This window comes from Pyrus communis, chromosome 9 (genome assembly GCF_041283825.1).
Source record: "Pyrus communis isolate YQ-2024b chromosome 9, ASM4128382v1, whole genome shotgun sequence".
In the NCBI taxonomy this organism is placed as follows: domain Eukaryota; kingdom Viridiplantae; phylum Streptophyta; class Magnoliopsida; order Rosales; family Rosaceae; genus Pyrus; species Pyrus communis.
The window spans coordinates 9130974-9145389 of record NC_142573.1 but is presented as its reverse complement, the minus strand read 5'-3'; the positions used below and the strand labels follow the sequence as shown (position 1 = coordinate 9145389).

At 37.8% G+C, this 14416-nt stretch overlaps 2 protein-coding genes and 1 long non-coding RNA gene across 5 annotated transcripts; 1 reads left to right on the top strand and 2 right to left on the bottom strand.

Moving 5' to 3' along the window:
• Window positions 1-455: 455 nt before the first annotated feature.
• LOC148694191 (uncharacterized) lies at window positions 456-3238 on the bottom strand. Its single transcript, XR_015966924.1, has 2 exons — window positions 2718-3238; window positions 456-777 (listed from the first exon to the last, which is right to left on the bottom strand). It is a non-coding gene; the product is annotated as an uncharacterized LOC148694191 (long non-coding RNA).
• A 1887-nt stretch (window positions 3239-5125) lies between these two features.
• Window positions 5126-6884, bottom strand: LOC137739893 (uncharacterized). Its single transcript, XM_068479631.2, has one exon. The coding sequence runs from the start codon at window positions 6730-6732 to the stop codon at window positions 5305-5307; it is 1428 nt and encodes a 475-aa protein (XP_068335732.2). The 5' UTR covers window positions 6733-6884; the 3' UTR covers window positions 5126-5304.
• Window positions 6885-11335: 4451 nt separating this feature from the next.
• On the top strand, window positions 11336-14114 carry LOC137739481 (uncharacterized). 3 transcript variants are annotated; one of them, XM_068479059.2, is made up of 4 exons: window positions 11336-11513; window positions 11854-12746; window positions 12838-12939; window positions 13766-14114. In XM_068479059.2, exons 1-3 carry the CDS (start codon window positions 11402-11404, stop codon window positions 12931-12933), a joined length of 1101 nt encoding a protein of 366 aa, XP_068335160.2. In that variant the 5' UTR covers window positions 11336-11401; the 3' UTR covers window positions 12934-12939; window positions 13766-14114. The 3 variants fall into 3 exon arrangements, with proteins under 3 accessions (XP_068335160.2, XP_068335159.2, XP_088556050.1); XM_068479058.2 differs by having other exon boundaries at window positions 11356-11513; window positions 12835-12939; XM_088699924.1 differs by having other exon boundaries at window positions 11408-11547.
• The last annotated feature ends 302 nt before the right edge of the window (window positions 14115-14416 follow it).

Below are 14416 nucleotides of genomic sequence, written 5' to 3'. Positions count from 1 at the left end.
GCTTCTTCTTTTGCATAAAAAGGCTCCAAACTTCAACTTCTACTGATCTCTTCAAATTCTACACTCAATCTGTCTGTAAGCTCATTTATGTAACGAAAACAAAAAAGATGTCATCCTTTGACCATATATGTGCTTTTGCTTCTGCATTCAGAGGATTAACTGTTCCACTACCAGACTTTACATAAGTATTACCATAAATGCCAGTTACCAGTGTATATTTTCTGCTTTCTCCTGCTTCCACCCTTCTGTTTCATCTTAATCTGCTAGACTGTCTCATGTCTTCGACTTTAGATTTGGCATCTTCAGGGTTTTTTATTTTCGGAAAAAAAGAAAAACCGGGTTCAACAATCCTATTTCATGATTTACACAGGACATCTCATCGCGAAACGAAATCAAAGCAAAACTTTCTTGGTCATCACCGAAATTAACAGGTTGGTATATTCCAACTTAGCAAATGACAACTCTGAAAGGGAAAATTAAATTAAAGATTAGATAAATCGTAGCAGATACAATTACAGAATCAGCATAAAGAATGACCATGGAGTTCTAGTACAATGACGACAATCCAAAATACATGTCAAGATCTGCAAATTCTTGAGCAAGAGATATCAAGTTGTAACATTTTTTTAAATGCTCAACGGACCAACAGCTTCATTCCCTACTCCACACACTGCTTAGCGGCTATTGTACTCCAGCAGCAATGTGCAGAACGGCGATTTCACTCCTTCGTGAAACTTGAACAGTGCGAATTCCATCAAGCAAGCATCACTGCTCCCTCTGCCATTGAAGACAAAAGGATTCAATAAGAGGAAAATTTCAGTTATCATCAACAAAATAGTAGTAACTACTCAAATTTAACAAAACCACAATCTGCAGCCCTTCAACGGTTGAAAATGCAAATGCCTTAAAACCAATTTTTCATCCAGACTTTAGAGGGGAACGATGATCCCTTGCAGATAATTTGAAATTCTAAACCAAAATCACAAAGGGTCACAAAGCACTATTCCTTTAAAACATAACTACCGCATGTTTCATGAAATTACTCTAAGGTTTGAAACATCCATATCTCAGATTTGTGGCGGTCTAGTTTCTTACTCACAACTCGGTATTCACAAGTAACCTTGGAGGAACATTGTTTTTAATTCTTCGTAAGTTTCAATAGTCGTGACTTAAGGCCTAACATTTCACATTCCCGTACAAACCACATAATCACGCAATGAGAACAGAGGAAGTGAGACTGGTATAAGAACCAAGACTTAAAATTCCCACTCCAACTTTTCGAAATTCAAGTGTGGCCCTTGTAAACTTAACCTGATCTTCCTTTCCTTCATTTATATCAGCCTATGGATAACTTCAAAAACATAAATGGAGCAAAACTGCTTCTGTGTTGGGGCATCCGGAATAGTAAAATAGTAGTCCCAACAGAGAAGCAATTACTGAAGCCTGACAAACTTTGTCAAGATTAATCAAAGACCTCATCACAGAAACGATCCCTTATTGCCAGCCACAACCTTCTGTTTCTCTTGAACCCTGACAGACCTTTTAGTCCAAGATTAATGTCTGATCCTGTGCCATTTTTCCAGTACCAAGAACCACGTCGGGGAAAGAGACTAAACAACAGCACTTCATGCAATTATTTATCTACCACACCACAGTCCATCACATAAAATTCAAGACTGTTTGCATTTACCAAGGCAATTAATTCTAGGCTTACCAGTGATTTTCTCTTCCCTTTCAATGTTTCAGAACTATTTGTATCATCAAATGTCCTCGGTGCAGATACTAATTTCCATTGCTCCTTCCCGCCGTGTTTGAAAATCACTCGGACACTCACTAGAGGCAAAGTTTGAGAAAGGGTCCATGCTTTGACTCGAACAGATGAAAATGGTCCTCTAGTGTTGTAGAATTCATTAAGAAAGCTTCTACATTTCCTAAAGTTCTTCATAAGTATAGTTGTCGTAGAGTTTTGAATTGAAAGCAAAGGGTTCTATCTTTTTCCTAAACAATACATGCTTTTGTACCTTACAAAGTGTATAACTTCTCTCTCTCAAACCATTCCAGAGACCAACAATAGAGGATTCGACTCTTATTTTAATAGAGACTAAACGAAAATTAACAATCATAACGCGAAATTAACGCAAACTCATACAACAAAGATTTGTAATACTTGGAATGGTGCTGCAAATAAAAGTATCAAACACCAAGAATTTCAGAAAATGCAACCTTTTCAGCATTCAAGGATTTGGAAATGACTTCCGCACTCCCGTTTTCTCCTTCTGCACTCGTCATTGTTTTTGTCCCTTAATCTTCATTTGATTTATTCAATCCAACGGGAGGAAAAGGGAGTGCGGAAATCATTTTCCGCCTAAGCACCCAAATCAACACATGGAACAAGAGAGAAACTTTCTTGAAATGAAAATTTCTAATAGCAAAAGATCCAATCTTTCATTCTTTTCTTTCATAAAATGATAAGATTCAATGAGAAAAAGGGAAACAAAACAAATCATCATTTGGGACCAGATAATAAAACCCTATACTCAATTCAACCCACCAGCACCAATGTCGCCGAATTAACGTTTCAAACTTTGCCTCTCGGGTGATTCAATGCAACCCAAAACGGCGGAATATACATACATACATACATACATACATATATATATATATATATATATATATGTGCAATAACTGAAAAACAGAAACCTAAGAAAGCAGTTTACCTTGTTAAGGAGTGGAAACGAATCTCCGATGAGATGTGTCTCCGGTACGAGGAACAAGAGCCATGAGGAGCTGCTTGGGTTGGAGCTGCAGCAGCAACGACCATCATTGCGTCCTTTTGTCTTTCTTTTCCCTTGATTTGATTCCTCCCTCTCTCTCCAAAGTATTTTCCCGAGAGAGAGAGAGAGAGAGAGAGAGAGAGAGTCCTTTTATTGGACCAAGGTGTTTTGTGTTTGTGCGTTGTGAGTGGTGTGTTCTGGGGATTTAAGGAGGGTTTTACGATTTGCACGAATCACGATGAGACCCTAAACTTTTTACTGTGCCTCTCTCCCTCTCTTAACTTTGCCTTCCTCCCCCTCCCGCCAAATTTTCTTGTCGGATGGTCTTTGGACTAGTCCAGTCCAATCTACAGTTACTTCACTCCAACCCATTCGCTTCTTTTGTATTTTTCAAATTAAAATAATTTTTACATCAATAAACTGTACTAACATTACAAAGAGGATCATTGGGCCCGAGGCAAGAGCCCAGGTTCATCTTGCACGAGCTTCAGCCCAGAGGCAATATGACTAACGTCAGCATGACATCTATACATCAGGCTAACGGTGAGTGTTAGATAACAAAGTTTTATATCGAAAACATAACAAAATGATATACAACTTAATGGAAGATTCGGCGCATAATATCACTATACAACTCCACGCATAATAAGTGAATAAGTTAAGGATGATATTTGCAATGGTGAGCCATGCTGACCTAAAAGTTTATCGGTGTGGGATGAGCAAAACGGACTCTTTGCATTGCAGGGTGGACTATCAACGTAATGAAGGCAAAAGTGAGAGAGAGATTCTTTGTTAGAGATCAAAGTGGAATGAGAGCAATGCATCACATTTTATTTTCGAAACTATATTAGACAATAAATATAGGTAAAGAGGGGAGGGAGATTAGTATTCACTTTCTACTTCTACTTTTGATTTTGTGTAAGGGAAAGAATAAAATTGGCACAAATTGTTTAGAGACAGGTAGATAGAAAGATGGATGATCTTTACATTACAAAATACAAAGGTCCCTTTATATAGGGAAGCCTTACACCCGTAAGAAACAATAGCATGAGTGAAAAGTCATCATCCATGTTTACAATTTCATCTCCCTAAGACTTTTCCACATTAAAGCTTTTAATTGTTGTCACCAATGCTCATTTCGGTGGTATGTTGGTTTGCTTCTCCGTGCACTCATATGTGTGGCATTCACACACTATATCACAATAATTGGGTGGTTTTGAGTTTTTTAAGCCACACGGATTGTTTGCCTATTGTGGAGTTTTCTGTGACAATCACTCAAGTGCTTGGATTTGTAACCACTCGAGCTATTAGAGAACTTTGGATTTTCTGTTAGTTTGTCGGAAGTTCTATGCTATCATTGGAATTGGAATCTTGCACTGGAACCACCGGAATTTGGAATTGAAATTTGAAATCTGTTTTGTTTGGGGTATGGAAATCTCGTTCGATTAGTGAATAGAGCACTAATATGCTTTCTATCCATATGCCCTAGCATATGCAATTTGAAATTTGGTTTATGCATCTGAATCGGACTTTCTGGGTCCCCGTTGGATGAGGCACTCCACTTTCAGTTATCTGAGAATCCTTACTCTTTCTTGTTGGCTTAGCTATTAAGTTCTTCCCCCTCTACGGAAATTTCCATCCCTTTAAAAACTGAGAATAACCAAATTCCCCGTTGGATGAGGCACTCCTCTTTCGGGTATCCTTGGTGTTCCGACTTCGAGTTCTTTCATTCGATTAAGTCTTGGAACTTCGTATTTGCCATCGATAGAACATAATTGGAGATCAAATTGCAGGTTCCTACAATCTGTGTTTATTATTACTTCGATTCGGGATACATGTGGATCTATGGAAGCTGTAGAATATATTTCATTGGGGGCTTGTTGGTAGTTATAATTTCGATATTGTGAGTTGGGGCTGTAAATTATAATCTCAGACAGGATTTTGCAAATGAATTTCACTCACATCACATGTTGACCAACATTCTGGTATTTGAAAGCATACAGTAGCAAGGTATATGCATGCATCTCAATCATCATGCAGTTTATTTGGAATTCAATCTACGCATTTCAATGGCAAACAGTCCGTGTTGATATTTGACGAGAATGAAAGCGTCGGTTCATCGCATCCATAACCAAGACGGAGAATCCCTGAAATGCTGAAACCGGACAAGGTGGCTGTTCCCTCCTGCTTGAAGTTGCAAGGTGGCTGGTCATTTATAATTGGAGATGGCGATGCAAATTTAAGTCATACACTCTGCGACGCAATCTCAGTTCAAATTCAGAGTTAATCGAATGCAGCAAAACCACGATGGAAAACTAAACATTTTCTATGACCTCCATAACGAAGATATATAAACTCAATAGGCAATGTCAATTCAAAAACTATCCAAAATGATCATAACTTCAATACCAGAGTAAAATACAAAGCAAGCAAAAATTCTGCTAGACGACTCAATATGGACAGGCATACTCCTGGGTGAATTGAATCCCACCGCAAAGCCTGTCATTCGCCTGCAGCTTGCTATCCCGAATTACTCTGCTGCTTTCTTACTTCTCTTAGACTTCTTCAGCTTTGCTTCTGTGCCCTTCAACTTTTCATCTTCACTCTTCCTCTTCTCCTTCTTTCCAGCAGACTCTTCACTCTTCCTCTTCTCCTTCTTTCCAACGGACTCTTCGCCTTTGGCCGACAAATCATCTGCTTTCTTCTTTGTAGCGTCTTTTTTCTTCTCTTTCCAAGACAACCCAACTTTCTCATTCTTGACAATGGTGCCGTCCTCTTCTTCTGCCTTTGCCGACCTTTTCAACTTCTTCTCACTGTTTTTCTCACCAAGAACCTTTTCCCCATTTAACTCAGCATCATCTTTCGCCTTAGCCGACTTCTTCAACCTTTTCTCACCCTTAGACTCACCACCAACCTTTTCCTTCTTCCTCTTCTTCTTCCCCAATTCGCCACTACCCGGTTCATCATTCTCGCTTTGCTTCCCTTCCCCAATATCCACATCACCAACAATACCCAATTCATCATCATCAAGCACCTCGCCGACATTGCTATCCAAATACCTCACTTCATGAATCCTACCCTTCTTCTTACTCTTCTTCTCACTCTTCAAATCCTTACTCTCATTCTTAACAACCTCCTTCACCTCCTCTGCACCTTCCTCAACACCCTTCTCTTCCTCAATCTTCAATGTCACATCCGGAACCGCCTGATAAACTGGCAATGCAAGCGATTCCAACAACTTCAAATGAAAAGACCTCACACCTCCCCAGTTTTTAGGCACAATCTCCACAATCCCATCAATCGCCGCAACCACATTCGCCACAATCTCATCAACGCTCATCGAAACCTTCGCTACCCTCACCACGCTACACGTCCCTGTACTCAAGTACAACAAAGCCGACCCACAAATCTTATCCACCTGCTCCTTCCAATTCTTGTGCTCCAAGTCCACCGGCACCGGAATCTTCTTCTTCTTAAAGAAATGCTTCCCCAAAAACTTTGGCAGCAACGGCACAATCCGCTTATCAGCCAGAAACATATCATATGAATACATCAGCTTCCTCTTGGCCTCAAAGGGCACGTAATCGCTCTTGAGCTTCGAAAGCTTCAAGATTTTCGACACGGTTATGTTTTCGGCCTTGATTTTCTTCTCGATGAAGTCCTTAGTGAGGTTGGACTTGGGACCGTCGTCGTATATGAGGCAGAGCTCGGAGAGTTGGGAATGGAGGGGATTTGGGAGGGGGATTTTGTAGGCGTTGACGCGACCCTTTGGGGGGATTTTCTTGAGGGTAAGAACCAGGTAGGCGAACTCGTCAGATTCCAAGAGATCGGGGTTCTGGGTCTGCAGCTTGTCGTTCCGCCATTTGATGAGGGCGTTTACGGCTTTCCTCACCGTCTTGGTGATCGATTTGGTGGGTTTTGTGGCGGAAGGTGGAGGCGCTATAGTGGTGGCGGCCATGGAGGCGGAGGGAGAGAGTGAGCAGAGGAGAAAGTAACGATGTTTTGCTAGGGTTTTAAGGAGAGGGAATCAAAAATCAGGAAAAATATGACATTTTGGGGGTTTAGGGTTTTTGGAGAGAGAGTGGGGATTGAAAATTGTAGTGGTGATTTGGGCTGCAAAATTGGGCTCGCTAGGGTTTTATTTTTTACTGTTATTCTTGGGCTCACATTGTAATTGGGCTGGGAAAATAAGTGGTTAAGTTTAGGCCTTGTTTGGTTTCAACACAGAAAGCAATCATGATAGTTCTGGAGAAATCCGTATTCTCTTTGTGAGGATTTCATAAATCCGTTCATCATATATTGTGCGGTCATAAATTATTTTAAATTTTTTTTAATTGAACACAAATAGTAACTATCGAAAACTGACCGCACGATATACGATGAACGAACACAATTCACAGATCCCCGAAATCCTCACAAAGAGTATCTAGAGATGATCCTGTTGGGTTCTAGAGTAAAAGAAGTTAAGACAGTCTTGGAGTATCACTTAGTAATAATGTTTAGTGATATTCATCTTTACTAGTTGGAGACATCTTAAGTTTGGAGTGACAGATTTGTTTATAATTATTTTCTCCACTCCTTAGTAAGTTAGTGTAAATATATCGTTGTATAAAAGGTGACCTTAAGCTAACAAAACTCCCACTTTTGCGACGATTGGATGGAATATCTATAGTATACAACTTTATTCTTACTTTTTCAAAGAGATTGTTTCCACAATTCAAACATGTGACATTTCGATCACATATACATCATTGTATAAAAATAAAAATAAAAAAATAAAAAAAACTTTGGCGGTGGTTGGTTTCCATTAACATTTAGGACATGGTCCCTCGTAATTGACACAAGTATCTATCTTGAGATGACCCCTCAATGTCGATAGTTTTGACATACAAGTTATAGCCACCAACCCCTCTCAATGTCGATTGTTTTGACACACAAGTTATAACCACCAACCCCCCTCAATGTTTACAAGTTTATTACTCTCATAATAGCTTGATATGTCAATCGAACACTCACACTGAGTTCTCAAATTCAATTCTGCTTTTTCGTTCGGTAATATTTGAAAAGAAAAAAAAATTAGAATTCCCTACAGTTTTTTTATATCATTTAGATTAAACATCTATACCTTTTTAAAATTTGATTAAAGTGCTTTGATCAATAGTCATCTATATTTTTTGAAATTAAAATCATTTTTGAATTTATCATTTTATCTACATGATGCACTTTTCCTTAGTAGAGATATTAGTAATTAAACTATATTTTCTCTTCTTCCAAATATGTTTTTTCGACCGCAGTTTTTTTTTGTTATGCAAACATTTAATATTATTTGTTTTTCCAAATAGTTTTTTCTTTTTCAAATAGTTGGTGATCAACATAAAAGTTCTATGTAATTTTTTCAATTTTTTTGTGATTTTTTTTTTCTTTGCTGTTTTTTTAAGTAAGTTGTTGACGAATTATTATTAGGTACGATACATTATGTATATATTATCTGCAGGTACGTTTGAATTTACAAAAATCATTAATTGGTACGTTTACTTGCAATTTTGGTACGTTTGATTTAATACATATTGTTAATATTAGTACATTATTTTTATTTTGGTACATTTTATTTTGTACACATTGTGTATTGGTACATTTATATTATTCTCAATCCTATTTTCTCTTAACGTACTAAAAGAAAAACTTATTTCGGTACGTTTGATTTTTGGGGATTTAAAAATATTTTAAACATTTTGGAAAGAAAATATCTTAAATCGTAGATAATTATTGCTAAATTGTAGCATTATTGTGAAAATAAATTGAATCTAACCAACTTTTTTTTTTTTACAATTATCTCTAACGGAGGAGAGTGTAATAAAAATGCTAGATTATAGGGAATTTATTACAATATAATGTGCATATAGCACCAAAATTATGACAAAAAAAAGTTTAATCAAATCACTAAAAGGTATGGATGTTTGATCTAGAAAATTCAAAACTAAGGCGCCTATATCAAAAGATCTCAAAACATTAATACAAGTTCCCATGAGAAAAGGAAAGAAAAACTAGTTTGATTAGTTGGTTAAGATAGTGTGCTTACTCCCTCGCACATAACTTTAAATTCGACTCTTCATAAATTAAAAAATGGATAATTCTAACTTTATTGCTCTCAAGTTTCGCCAAAATCTGATTTTATTGTACAACCTTTTTTTGTCTCACTTTTATACGTAAAATTTGATTTTTCTGCCATTTTGATACTCATGTTAGCCTAACCGTTAATTGAGGCCATCTCCAACCAATGGCCGGCTAGAGGGCTCGTTTTAGCCCTCTAGCCCTCTAAGATTCTCCAAGATATTAATATTTTAATGAACAATATAGGGTCATATTTGCCTCCGTCTCCAACCGAGGGCCATAGGGCCCATTTTAGCCCTGTCACGAAAAATCGTCTCCAACCGAGGGCCAAAGGGCCATAGGACCAAACATAATTTATTATTTAAATTTAAAAACTACAACAACTTACATTCAAATCCGGCAACTTAAATTTAAAAACTACAACGATAACTGGCCCAAAAAACCAAAAAAAATTAGAATTTAAATTTAATGAATGGTATAGGTATTTATAAGAAAAAAAAAATTAGAATTTTTAAGAATTTAAAAAAAAAAAAATTGGTTGTTGCATTAAAACAAATAAATAAATTTGAATACAACGGCTAGCTGACTAGCCGTTGCATTCAATTTTTTTTTTTAAGCAATTCTGTTGGTTATAACTGACAGGAATACATTTAATTTTTAATATAAATATATTCCTGTAGGTTATAATCGACATGAATGCTATATTTTCTGGCCAGCCCTCTAGCCCTCTAGCCCTCTCCAATTTTGTGGGGCCCTCTCAGATTCCATAGCCCTCTAGCCTAGCCCTCGGTTGGAGACGGTTTTCGGACTATTTTCAGCCCTCTGACCCTTTGGATCCTTCGGTTGGAGATGGCCTAATGATGTGGCTAGATCTCGGCCCGCTAATTCTCACTTTACTACTCTCATGTATCGTGAAATTTGCACATTGCTACTTAACTTTTTTTCGTATTACTTTCATAACTAAAAATATATTTTGCTCTCATATTCATACTTTTGTTAACCTGGCTTCAGGGGCTCCGTTAAAGTGTGACGTTGCGCTTAATTGAACGATAACTATGCAAAAAACGTGGCACTAAGAACCCACGTGGACATATGAAACAATTAATAAAATTAAATTTTTTTTGCAAAATAAAAATAATAAATAAAATTTGCCCGCGTGGCAACATATGTGTTCTTAAGTTCTCAAAAAAACTTAATTTAGTGAGAGCTTATTTCAAAATCTCTGCTTGAAATATCTTGTACATCTTGTGAGGGCCACAGTATTGCATTTCTACACAGTCATCGTTCAATCAAAGCAAGACACGGCGCTTGGCCATTGTTCCTTAGTTACCAAGAAAGAAAACAATAAACTTAAAACATGGCCTATGCAAAGGAGAGTTTTGCTGATCAAACAAAGCAAACAAATTCTATGTTACTTCGGAATAAAAAATACTTTCAATTTTTTAACAGTTAAATCTTTGTGTTTTTGACCAAAATAATAGTTAAAAACTTAGAATATCATATATTTCAGAACAAAATAAAAAATTCACAAAACAACGATGCTGCATGAATCCCATTATAATCCTCGTCTTTGTGTTTTTGGCCCAAATAATAATTAAAAACTTAGAATATCAGATATTTCAAAACAGCGTAAAAAATCCACAAAACAACGATGCTGCATGAACCCCATTACAATCCTTTAAATTAAAAAGCAGCATCCAGAATAATATCAAAATCACCGCAAAGGAGCAAACCACTGACTCAAAGCTAGCAATTATTTATTCCAAAAGAATTATTTGTACTTTATATATCTCACGCAAACATTGTATAAAGACAAAGCATTCTTTTTTTTTCTTCTTAACAAACGATATACTAAGAAGATGAGGGAGTGGTCTAAGTCTCACACAGAATTAGTCATAATAATATAGTTCAAATTCATCTTTAACTTACAAATAAAAAAAAATATCACTGAATCGTAATATTAAATGATTACACAAAGCAATCTTAATGCCAAAGTAATGTTACACCCTTGGTGTTGGGTGGTGTGAGTCTTGGTCATATCATCTCAATGGCCCCACCCTGCCTACAAAGTTTCAAAGGGTAGGGCACCATCAACGTCGTATTTCCCTCCTTGACCCTTTCAATTTCAAAAAACGTTAAAAACTCATTGTATTCTTTTTCTTTCCTATCATTTTCTTTCGTAGTTGTATACACCTGCATACCATTTCACCATCCTTAACTTCCCTACCCGACATTCTATAACCTCTCTCTCACCCTCTCTCTCACTCTAAATACTTGGCAACCAGCCAACAACACTAAACCATGCCTCCACGTCCTAAGAAAATCAAACCAAAACTACTTACCAAGAAGAAAACAAAAAACGTTAAAAACTCATTGTATTCTTTTTCTTTCCTATCCTTTTCCTTCGTAGTTGTATACATACGTGCATACCATTCCACCATCTTTAACTTCCCTACCCGACATTCTATATCTTCTCTCTCTATAAATACTTGGCAACCAGTCAACAACACTAAACCATGCCTCCACGTCCTAAGAAAATCAAACCAAAACTACTTGCCAAGAAGAAAACCAAAAACACAATCCGTCAATCTCCACCTACCCTTCAACCCCAACAACCCCCACTCCAAGGTTCTCTCTCTCTCGGGTTCCATTTTATTATGGGGTGTGTTATCTACACTTTTTTTTTTATTTTTCACATATCTCTCTCAATTTTCAGCCAACGAATCTAATGAATTGAAGAAGATTAAATGACAGAAATTAACAACTGGTGTGTGAGATGTAATAAAGAGTGTATAGACAGCACAGCCCTTTATTATTTGTTAAATTGCCATTTGGCTATTGGATATTGGTTTCCACATAGGTTGACTTACTGTTTCCCGTTCATACCTCTGTAATTTATTCCGTCTCTTTCTACTTTGTTAAACTAGTACGTATGAAATGTTTCTGACTTGACTATATTTTGTGGTAGACAAAGAATTAAGGAGTTGCCAGACTGCCTCTGCAACTTGTCAAAATCATTCTGCCGGTGATCAATATTCGGAGAAGGAAGAGAAGCAAAAAGTTTCTGCAAATCTTAACGAAATGGCGGATTCTTCAAATGGGAAGCTTGAGGGGGATGAAAATGTTCAACCGGGCGATGTTGGGGACTCAAAACCTGTGGTTGAATCCGTGAGGGACGTGGCCATCGATGCTGGTTCCGAGCCGGCAAAGGAAACCCGTGAAGATGATGCTGATGGTTCGAGTTCGAGTTCGAGTTCCAGTAGTTGTAGTTCGGATGAAGAGGCGGAAAGTGCTCAAGTGGTGGATCATTCAGGGGAAGTGGTAGAGGAGAAGACGGAAGAAGTTGATGTCTCGGTTGTTGAGACGGTTGAATCTGTGTCCAACCATTTGGATCAAGGTGGTGTTGTGGAGGAAACCAAAGCGGAGGAGGTGGTGGCGTCTTTGGATGAGACTGATGAATCTTCTCCGGCCATCACGGAGGAGGTGTCGAAGCAGGTTGAGGAAAAAACATTGTCATATGTGGAAGAGAGTAATGGGGTTTCCCCAGTCGAAACCGGTTTGGTGTCCGAGGAGGTTGAAGAATCAACATTGCCGTTGAGCAAGAAAGAGGATTGTGCTCCAGTCATAATATATGTGGAGTCGAAGGGAACTGAAGAAGCATATGTGGAGTCGAAACCGGTTCCTGATGCTGTTGCAGATGTTGTGTCAAAGGGAACCGAGGAAATAAAATTACCGGTTTCCGAAGAGCAAACTAGGGAGTCATCAGGTACTGCTTACAAGGAAGAGGTTCGAGTAGTCGAATCAGCTGATGCCGGACAAGATTATGGCAAGGCCGTGATCCCCGAAAGCACAGGAAATCCGGTAACCGATTTGCTTAAGTTGTTCTAACTTGTGTAGCTTACATAAAATTCTTTTCAAATCAATGACGACTTCTTTGTTTATCTGTTAGCAGTATACTGTCTCCGTTGCCGGACGCCCCCTGCATCCGACTCCATGGATGAGTTGCTGTGGACTTTTCGAAATTCTGCACCGAAGATCTGGCAGATAATTTAAGGTAATTAATTGAAGATAATACTCTTCCGAAAATAGTTAGCTGTTGCATTACAAGTTCAAACTACGCTCTTGATTTGTTTCGTTTCGTTTCGTTTCGTTTCGATCCGAGGATACTTTGTAGCTAAGTTACTACTCGCTAGGGTTTATCTGTACTTTGTTGTTCTACCTGTTCGGTTTCAAGTTAGTTGTCCTGCTGCTTTTTTTCTTCAGTCAAAACTTGTCCTTCTGCTATATGTTATACAAGATTGTACATTTTTCTCAATCTGCAGGAACCAAAATCTATACGGATCAAGAAATTGATCAATTTTCCTGCTATGTTTTGCTTTAAAATGTTTATGTATTTTTAGATGAACTGACCTAATAAAGCTTTGGGATATGCTGTCATGTGTTGGCATATAAACTTTTTTATATTGGAATGTTGCATCATAAACATGGCTTTACAGTTAGTAGGTGGCCTATAATGCATGGGTCTATCAGAAGGTCACACATATGCACATATGAGTTGTCTTAGAGATAGTCGGCCATGCGTGGGAGCAACTGTCAGCCGTTGAAAGAAACGGTTTTGCCCAGCAACGGCTGATAGTCATCCACGCACATCTCCTTGATTGCCAACTGCATTTCTCTTCAAAACTCTCTGTTTCTTAAACTTTGGGCTGACTACGGACCTAAGCTTAGTCAAGTTGATTGTAACAGTGTATCTCTCCTTCTGCACCCCCAAGTTTAAATCATATTTCCCGTAATTTAGATGATTTTAGACTAGAATATTATATCGTTTGTCAAAAAACTCTGGGCTGACCATATTTTCTTTTTCGATCTCTATTCTTCAGAAACAGAACATTACGGCTAGTGCAACTGAGCCATGAAGGTCACACAGCTATACCTAAATCGATATAGTGTTTGAGATTTAGAGCTTCACTTTGTGTTAGCAGCTGAGGATTTGAGATTGGTTATTCGTGATTTTGTGTGGAGTGAATTTCATCATCTGGTATATTTTCCGTATTTAGTGAAGAACGGTTCTTCTATATTCCTTTCAGTGACATGTATGTACTAAGGATTTCAATTTTTAATTTTTGATTTGGTAAATGTAGAACTAAAGAATCTGTTACCCAATGTATATCATCTATACATTGATGATTGATGGTTGATGCTAAAGAAAGGTTTATGCTTGAGTGTTAATTTTTAAATGTTACTACCCATGATACGACAATAATTTACTTGACACTCAATTTCAATCTGACTTTGCCCCATGAAACTAAAATTTCACTACTTCGCACCGGGAAACTCAATATTAGTTCCGCTTTGGACGAATTATGCCAATTCCGTCAAAATTGATGATGTGGCTTGAAAAGTGCATAGGTGGCCACCAAGTGGCAGTTTGGGAAATGGGTAATTTGGTCAAATTGTCAAGTGAAGGCCTTCCATAGCAATCGCACCTCTCTTCGGCGCCGGATGCTGCACCAAATTCGCCGGATTTCAGA

What these genes read in the sequence shown, in the direction of transcription:
- LOC137739893 (XM_068479631.2), bottom strand. Translation starts at nt 6,732, where the DNA reads ATGGCCGCCACCACTATAGCGCCTCCACCTTCCGCCACAAAACCCACC.
- LOC137739481 (XM_068479058.2), top strand. Translation starts at nt 11,402, where the DNA reads ATGCCTCCACGTCCTAAGAAAATCAAACCAAAACTACTTGCCAAGAAG. An exon ending in CCAACAACCCCCACTCCAAG is followed by an intron (nt 11,514 to 11,853) that starts GTTCTCTCTCTC and finishes ATTTTGTGGTAG; the next exon opens with ACAAAGAATTAAGGAGTTGC. An exon ending in CCGAAAGCACAGGAAATCCG is followed by an intron (nt 12,747 to 12,834) that starts GTAACCGATTTG and finishes TTTATCTGTTAG; the next exon opens with CAGTATACTGTCTCCGTTGC.